Consider the following 9080-nt stretch of genomic DNA (forward strand, 5'->3'; position numbering starts at 1 on the left):
AAAAAGATGGGGTTTATATCATATTGCTTGAGTTTAACCCTCTACATTATGTCATCTTGCCTAATGCGTTACTCTGTTCTTATGAACTTAATACTCTAGATGCATGCTGGATAGCGGTCGATGTGTGGAGTAATAGTAGTAGATGCATAATTGTTTCGGTCTACTTGTTACGGACGTGATGCCTATATACATGATCATGCCTAGATATTCTCATAATTATGCACTTTTCTATCAATTGCTCGACAGTAATTTGTTCACCCACCGTAATACTTATGCTATCTTGAGAGAAGCCACTAGTGAAACCTATGGCCCCCGGGTCTTATCTTTTATCATATAAGTTTCCAATCTATTATATTTTGCAATATTTATTTTCCTATCTATATCATAAAAATACCAAAAATATTTATCTTATTATTATTATCTCTATCAGATTTCACTCTCGTAAGTGACCGTGAAGGGATTGACAACCCCTTTATCGCGTTGGTTGTGAGGTTCTTATTTGTTTGTGTAGGTACGAGGGACTTGCGTGTAGTCTCCTACTAGATTGATACCTTGGTTCTCAAAAACTGTGGGAAATACTTACGCTACTTTGCTGCATCACCCTTTCCTCTTCAAGGGAAAACCAACGCATTGCTCAAGAGGTAGCAACGGGTACCAGGGAAAATAAGGAAAACGTGCACCGTCTTTGAAGCGACCGCCGAGGGTAGATGGGCAATGGATGTTTGACCGTCGGTGGTTGCCGAGACGCTGCAACAATACATACTTATTTGGCCAATGGTGGCGGCAATTAAAGTGGATGACCAGAGGCAAGACTCCATCGTCTGGTCCTGGGAGAAGGAGGACCGGTTCTCAGCCAAGTCGGCATACGATGCAAAGTTTGCGGGACTGGAGGTTTTGCCAACGGCCGTCTTCACATGGAAATCTAGGGGGGGCCCTCCGTTGTCGTTTCTTCACATGGCTCGCGCTAAAGGATAGGTGCTGAACTTCCGACCGACTGGTGCGACATGGACTACCGCACCATGACTCGCGCCCCTTCCATACTCAGCATGACGAGACCATCTGCCATCTACTCTTAGGGAGCGTCTTCGTCCGGGAAGTCTAGTCGCACATCTTCTCGGCCTTGGGATTGGTGCAAGGCATGCCGCATATGGGGGAGACGTTGACGAGCCGGCGTGGCTGGCAAGGCCTGCATGGGCGTCAGGCGAGGACGGTGCACACAATTTGCCTTCTAGCCATGTGGGAGATTGGAAACACAGAAACGCCATCGTCTTTGACGGAGTACCGCCTTGCCTTCTGAAGGTTCTACGGCGGATTGCATGGGTATGCAAGGACTGGCAGCTAGCAGGCTTGTTGCGAGGAGAGCTGGAGGACTTCTTTAGGGTGGCGCTTGCATGGGATCAAGGCGAGTAGTCCTGTTCTGTATGGAGTGTGGGGTGGGGTGTGACCGTCTGTAGCCACATAATGTAAGCAAAATGTGGAGGGGCTCTTTCCCCCTTTCTCCTTTAATATATGATACGCACACTTGTGCATATCCGAGAAAAAGATATATAGCCCCCTGTGGATTAACCATGCCATGCCTGCTGCACTAGGCCGTCCCCCACAACGCTTTTAGTGGGCTCTCGCGAACTTCCTTACAGTCTTCATGGCCCGCTTGGCCTTCCTCGGGAAGGTTGTGATAAAAGGGAGCTCCTATACGCCGCTTATTGCGGCAAATGGAGTGCGTGCCGCACAGGGGTCCCAACCGGCCCACTACAACCGAATTAAGTTGAATGCTAAACTTTACGGTGCAAAAATACAGAGAAAATGATAGCGCTGGGAGGAACCGAACATGCGACATCCCGCCTCTGACCACATGCAGCTAGCCTGTTGAGCTGAAGCCGCCAGATGGCCAATGGTTAGCACGAAACTTTAAGAGCAGACAATAGAGGAACGTATTTAGAAGTCAAACATTTTTTTAAAGTTACATCACATTTTTGAAAATGTGAACATTTTTCAAAATTCCTGAACATGCTTTGAAAACGTGAATTTTTTTTGAATTGGTGAGCAAAATTTGAAAAAGGGACAATGTTTTAGATTCGGAACAAAATTTTAAAATTGACAACAATTGGAAAATCCTGAACAAATTTTGGAAATGTGAACATTTTTATTTAGGTGAACAAAACATTGAAACGAAGAAAAAAATCTGAACCTTCAAACATTTTTCGAAAATGCGAACATCTTTTGATTTTGTGAACAAAATTTAAAAACTGAAACAACTTTCAAAATACGTGAACATATTTGAAAACAAGAACATTTTTTAATTTTGTCAACAATTTTTGTAAAGAGAAACATTTTTTGAAATGCCGAACAATTTTGAAAAATGAGAACATTTCTTGAAGTGCCCAGATTAGTTTTTGAAAATGCGAACATTATTTGAATTTATGAACAATTTTCAAAAACATGACTATTTTTAGAACATTTAACATTTTTAAAAGGAAGATCATTTTTTAAGTTTCTGAACAATTTTCGAAACATGAACTTATTAAAAAATAAGAATATACTTGAAAAGTAAAGAAGAACCAGCAAAGGAAAAGAAAAGATAGAAGTATGTTCTTGTTTGAAAACAAAATTGAAAAAGGTGAATTTTCGAACTTTTGAACATGAACCTTTTTCGAATTTGTGAATAAAATTTTAATATAAAGAACATATTTCGAATTTTTAGAACAAATTTCAAAATGGAGAATAATTCTAAACATCCCAAAGAATTTGAAACGTGAACAATTTTTTAATACATGATTTTTTTTAAACGAGAACACTTTTTGAAATTTCTGAACATTTTTTTCAAAAGGAGAAACATTTTTGAAATGCTGAACAATTTTGAAAAATGAGAAGATTTCTTGAAATGCCCGGATTAGTTTTTGAAAATGAGAACATTATTTGAATTCATGAACAATTTTTTAAAACACGACTTTTTTAGAAAGAATTAATATTTTTTAAAGGACAAACATTTTTGAAGTTTCTGAACAATTTTCGAAACATGAACTTTAAGAAAAATAAGAATATACTTGAAAAGTGAAAAATAAATATAAAAGGAAAAGAAAAGATAGAAGCATGTTCTTGTTTTCGGAAGGTGAATTTTCGAATTTTTTTTGTAATTAGGAACATTTTTTGAATTCGTGAACAAAATTTTAAAATAAAGAACATACTTTTGAATTTTTAGAACACATTTTGAAATGGAGAAGAATTATGAAAATACCAAAAAAAATTAAATGCGAACTTTTTGAATATGCGAACAATTTTTTTGAAAAAGAGAACACTTTTTGAATTTGTGAACAAGTTTTGAAAACAGGAACATTTTCTGAAATCCCGGTCATTATGTGAAAAGTTCTGACTAATTTGATCAAAAATATTCTGAACAATTTTAAAAAACACTCCGAACAAGTTCTGAAAACAGGAACATTTTTTAAAATTCCAGAACAGTTCTTTGAAAGTGCAAAACGTTTTTTGAATTTATTTTTTAAAAAACAAGACCATTTTTAAAAATATTTAACCATTTTTTAAAACCACAAACATTTATTTAATTTCCCAAACTATTTTCAAAACTTGAGGTCCTAAAAAAGAAAAAAAAACTTGAAAACAAACGTAAAAAGAAAAAAGAAACGGCTATAGGAAAAGAAAAAAATAAACAGAAAAACAAAAAAAACAAAAGGAAACAGAAAAAACGGTTCAAGGAACCTTCTAGAAGGTTCCCAATACCAGAAAAACGGAAACTGTAGAAGGTTCCTAAAACCGGAAACGCTTCAACACGTTAATGGGTCGGCCAACGTAATCGCTACATCGCTAGGTCTGTGCGAAGGGTAGACATTTCGTCCCTTCAAAAAAAAAAGGGTAGACATTTCGACGCACCGTGCGTCCGATAGGAAATTCCGTGACAAAAGGACACGTCATACTGTGAGGAAAAAAGACACCGTGCCATTTTCATGCAGCGCACGCACCTGGCCCGATCGAACGCCTGGGACGAGACGCCCGTACATCACGGCACGCGGCCACCCGCGTGTCGTCACGTGCGCGTGGCATCGCCTTCGACATGTCATCGTCTCATGGCACCCGAGGCGCGTGCCGCCCACGCCCCGGCCATGGGCGCGCCCGCGGCGGCGCGAGCCCGGAGTATCCGCCCTAGTCCCCCACAAAACCGTTGCGCGGCGACTCTACGGCGGCGCCTAGCGACATGCTATATAAGTCGCGGTCGCGGCGAACCAAACGGAGTACCATCGACCGAGCAAGCACCACGAGAAGACCTCGCGCCCTCCACTCCTCCACCTCCACCGCGCATTGGTGAGTCTTGTTCCTTAGATCGGAGTTCCAGGGGTTTCTCCTCCGGCCAGTGCCCTCGCTCGCTTATTTCTGACCTTTGTACGCGTCACACGGCCGGCCGGATTATAGGGCATCAATCGTCGATACTTCTCCTCCGGCGATCGTCGCACGGTTGAGTACTTCGGCCTCGTGCACTTGCCTCTCTGTTAGCGCGCTCCCCTGTTCCTCGAGAAGAGCCGCCGCCTATATCAGTCGAGTAGATGTAAGCTCCACGTACGGCACCATTATTCACCTCTACGCCGCCGCATTGCCGTCCGCTAGTTCAGACGCCACTGTGTTCTGGCTTGATGCCCGCCACTGCGTCGACCCTAGCGAGCTCTCTAACCCCCCACTGATCGGGCGTAGATTTTCCTCTTGTAAATTCAAGTCCTAGTATCATCGAGATTCAATCTAATCTACAAGGATTTTGAAGTACTCCTATTTCGTTTAATTCAATGCAATTTTGCAGCTAGAAAATGGAACACAACAGGGAGACACCGGCGGTCTCCGGCAAGGAAGAAGTCGACATCGAGGCCGTCGCTGGCCTGAGAAGGGATGATTGCGGTGTCAACTCGCAGGATCCTGCATGGAAACGGTTCCTGCGCCACATTGGACCAGGCTTCATGGTCTCCTTGGCCTACCTCGATCCGGGAAACTGTAATGCTCTCTTCTCCATTAGTCTCTCTCAATCACAATTCACAACACACATAGTATGATTCTGGTACATATCTGCTCACGCGTTCCAAACTGAAACAGTGGAAACGGATCTCCAAGCCGGCGCCAACCACAGATACGAGGTACGTGGTGACCATCTGTTCGTCTTGCATTGCGTTTTGCTCGCCGGTCAGTCACCGTAGAAACTAATTATTTTGCTTCCTTCCCTGTTTCCATCGCATGCAGCTCCTTTGGGTGATTCTTATCGGCCTGATCTTCGCGCTAATTATACAGTCGCTGTCAGCTAATCTTGGCGTGGTGACAGGTAAGTGAGACGCATGTATAGTATATGTGACACTCATTTTATCATGCACATGATACACCAAACTAATTGGATTTGTGTCGATGGACATCAACTAAAACAGGGAGACACCTCGCCGAGCTGTGCAAGTCAGAGTATCCCGTATGGGTCAAGATCTGCTTGTGGTTACTTGCAGAGGTGGCTGTGATTGCTGCAGATATCCCAGAAGGTTTCAACTGCTGACATTATACTCAAAAGTAAAAAAACAACAAAAACAATCTGCGTTTAACTGTGATGTTTGTATTTGTGATTTGCAGTGATAGGAACGGCATTCGCTTTCAACCTCTTGTTCAACGTCCCGGTATGGATCGGGGTTCTCATTGCTGGCTCTAGCACGCTGCTGCTTCTCGGCCTTCAAAGATACGGGGTAACTAGCTACGGTCATCCCTTTGAAATGAATCGATTTTCTAGACACACATAGAAATGAGCCCCATGATATGTTGTTCTTATGTATTACCAGGTACGGAAGCTGGAGTTTTTGGTTGCGCTGCTGGTGTTCGTCATGGCGGGGTGTTTCTTCGTGGAGATGAGCATCGTGAAGCCTCCGGCAAAGGAGGTGATGAAGGGACTATTCATCCCCAGGCTCAACGGGTCCAGTGCCACCGCCGACGCCATTGCTCTCCTCGGGGCTCTTGTAATGCCGTAAGTCGTGCAGAATTTTAATGCCAGTTGCCATGCCTGTTTTTTTGTTGCCTGTTGCGAACATTAACTCACTGTCATGAATTATTCCAGGCACAACCTATTCCTGCACTCTGCCCTAGTGCTGTCAAGGGACACGCCTGCATCAGTAAGAGGAATGAACGACGCTTGCAGGTTCTTCCTCTTCGAGAGCGGCATCGCGCTGTTCGTGGCCCTTCTCGTCAACATCGCAATCATCTCTGTCTCCGGGACTGTCTGTAACGCGGGCAACCTATCCCCGGAAGACGCCGCCAAGTGTGGCGACCTCACACTGGACTCGTCTTCCTTCCTACTCAAGGTTTGTGAAATTGGCCACTGACTTCGGTTTGTGAACTGTACATGATCGATGGTGATTTATGAAAGATTGATTGTTATTTTTGTGGTGTTCTAGAACGTGCTGGGCAGGTCGAGCGCGATCGTGTACGGTGTGGCGCTCCTGGCCTCTGGGCAGAGCTCGAGTATCACTGGCACCTACGCCGGGCAATATATCATGCAGGGGTTCTTGGACATCAAGATGAAGAAGTGGGTGCGGAACCTGATGACCCGCAGCATCGCCATCGTCCCCAGCTTGGTTGTCTCCATTATCGGAGGCCCCAGTGGTGCCGGTCGTCTCATTATCATTGCATCGGTAGGTACACTGTTTTCACCACAGCACAGAATCGCTAAACATCCTGAATACTGCATGATGCATTATGTATAATGGCCTTGGTTATCGTCCATCCAAGCAGATGATACTATCATTTGAGCTACCGTTCGCTCTCATCCCGCTTCTCAAGTTCAGCAGCAGCAGGAACAAGATGGGACAGTGCAACAACTCAATCTATGTAAGGAAGCACATGCACTACCGATCGATAAATTTCATTAACTGTTTATATTTTTGGCTGTGGAAGTGTGGAATTTGTTGGCTGAATCCATCCATGTACCTGTGTACACAGATTGTAGGGTTCTCATGGACGCTAGGATTCATTATCATCGGGATAAACGTCTACTTCCTCAGCTCGAAATTGATTGGCTGGATCCTCCACAACTCGCTGCCGACCTACGCAAACGTCCTCGTCGGCATCACCTTGTTCCCGCTGATGCTGCTCTACATTGCTGCTGTCGTCTACCTCACATTCAGGAAGGACACAGTCAAGTTCATGTCTCGCCGCGAGCTGCAGGACATTGATGACACTGAGAAAGCGAAGGTTGCCAACGAGGGTGGCATCGAGGACGACATAGTTGTACAATCAAAGTGATGCTTGTTTACCACCCTCATTAATCCTAGATAGAAATATTTTGTTAGCTAGGCATATTGATTGAATTGATTAGTTTTTTGTATATCTTGTTAGTGTGGTCTTCTGCTAATGATAAATAGGCTCTGCAAGCATGCACGGCTTTGCTGCAATTGTTGTGGTGATGTATTTTTTTCTCTTCTCTCAATGCCTTCTCTTTTTTTTGACCGCAAACTGCAGGAGCTCTGCTTTTTTCAATTAAGAAAGGGGGGGGGGGGGGGGGGACTGTACAACGGGCTGAGAAATTCAGCTTAAAAAGGAAAAACGCGGTCATAAAAAAACATGAGGCAACCGAGCCCAATCTTTTCGCCCCTCTTTTGGCAAATTAATCGTCGTCGTGGTTGTTCCGACGATGCTCAGGTATAAGAGGGTCTGAATAAGCCCCATACATGCTTAGAGAAGGAGCAGTCCAGGATGATGTGCACATCAGTCTCCGGTTCTTGGTCACATAAACACAGAGAGGATTGTTCGGCCAGCCTCTCTTTTGTAACCCGTCCGCTGTCCAGATTCAACCAGAGAAACAATTTCACCTTGCCTTCGGCCTTGACCTTGCAAGCAAGGTTTGCTGTGGCATAGGGATGTGACCAATGAATTGCACATCATAAGCAGCCTTGGCCGAATATTTGGCCCGAGCAGAGAGCATCCATGAGATCTCATCAGGATTGTCGGAAAGGTTAACTTGCTGAATTATTTCCCAGAGCAACTGTTGGTGTATGACTATATTTACCTAGTTCCTTAGGGACTAAAATGTAAAATGTACACATACTATAGATGTATATGTTAGAGTTATATTAAGTGATGTCTTTTGGCCTTTTACATTCTAGTCTCTTGGCATCATCTTGTAGCCTTTTGGCATTCTCATGTATGTGTATATATGTTGGCATTTGCCTCCTAATAATATATGCTGCATATTTCCAATATGGTATTAGAGCTCTAGGTTTTTTTTCGCAGGCGCACTCGTGCTCTCCCCGATCCAAAATTCCCGTCGCTGTTCGTCTCTGTCCAGCCGATTGCTGCTCCTAATCCCCTGTGCACATGCCCATGCCGCCGTAACTCCCCTGCCTAGATCGAGCCACCCTGGTTTTCTCCACTAAGAAAAGCTCTGCTGCTCTCCCGATCGGGCCGCCCCGATCCTAATCCCCATTCCCGCCGCCGGCCGCCTCCAGATTGGGCGGTGTCTCGCCCGCCTCGTCTTGGCTGGCCCTGGCCTGCTTGGGTGTCCTCTGCACATCCCGCTGCCGGCCGCCGGCTCCTGGCCTGCTATCTGGCGCCAGCTTGACTCCCTTCGCACTACTGTTTGTAGCACTTGCCCGTGTTGCCAGATTGTGAGGTCAGATTTGGAGTTTCAGCGCGTCTATGAGTTCTTGTCACGGCTCCGTGGGGAGTTTGAGCCTCTACGTGCTCAGTTGTTTGCTCGTGGTCGTGTTCCTATTTCTGAGGTGCTTTCTGAGCTTCGTGCTGAGGAGACTCGCCTCCGTGGTGCTGGTTTGCTTCAGGTTCCCTCTGTACTCGCTGCTCGAGCTGCTACTCCTCCAGTGTCTTCTCGCTCTAGTGCTCCCCCGCTACTGCCCACTCCTCCGGGTAGTGAGGCCCGCTCTCGTGAAGGCCGCTCTCGTCCTCGTACTCATTGTGACTACTGCAACAAGGATGGTCACCCCGAGTCTGACTGCTTCAAGAAGAAGCGTGATATGCGTAATAGGGAGCGCAATTCTTCTTCTGGGACTCGTGCTTCTTCCTCGACGCCGTCTACTGTCTCCTTGACTGAGCAAGATATTATGAAG

The 9080-nt window shown here is 45.1% G+C and overlaps 1 protein-coding gene across 1 annotated transcript; it reads left to right on the top strand.

The window, feature by feature from the left end:
• The first annotated feature begins 4178 nt into the window (after window positions 1-4178).
• LOC125521210 (metal transporter Nramp1-like) lies at window positions 4179-7412 on the top strand. Its single transcript, XM_048686269.1, has 11 exons — window positions 4179-4314; window positions 4802-4989; window positions 5089-5129; window positions 5233-5311; window positions 5412-5516; window positions 5605-5714; window positions 5808-5989; window positions 6080-6323; window positions 6417-6653; window positions 6754-6849; window positions 6961-7412. The coding sequence occupies exons 2-11, from the start codon at window positions 4809-4811 to the stop codon at window positions 7261-7263; spliced, it is 1578 nt and encodes a 525-aa protein (XP_048542226.1). The 5' UTR covers window positions 4179-4314; window positions 4802-4808; the 3' UTR covers window positions 7264-7412.
• Window positions 7413-9080: the final 1668 nt, after the last annotated feature.

This window comes from Triticum urartu, chromosome 7 (genome assembly GCF_003073215.2).
Source record: "Triticum urartu cultivar G1812 chromosome 7, Tu2.1, whole genome shotgun sequence".
Taxonomy (NCBI): domain Eukaryota; kingdom Viridiplantae; phylum Streptophyta; class Magnoliopsida; order Poales; family Poaceae; genus Triticum; species Triticum urartu.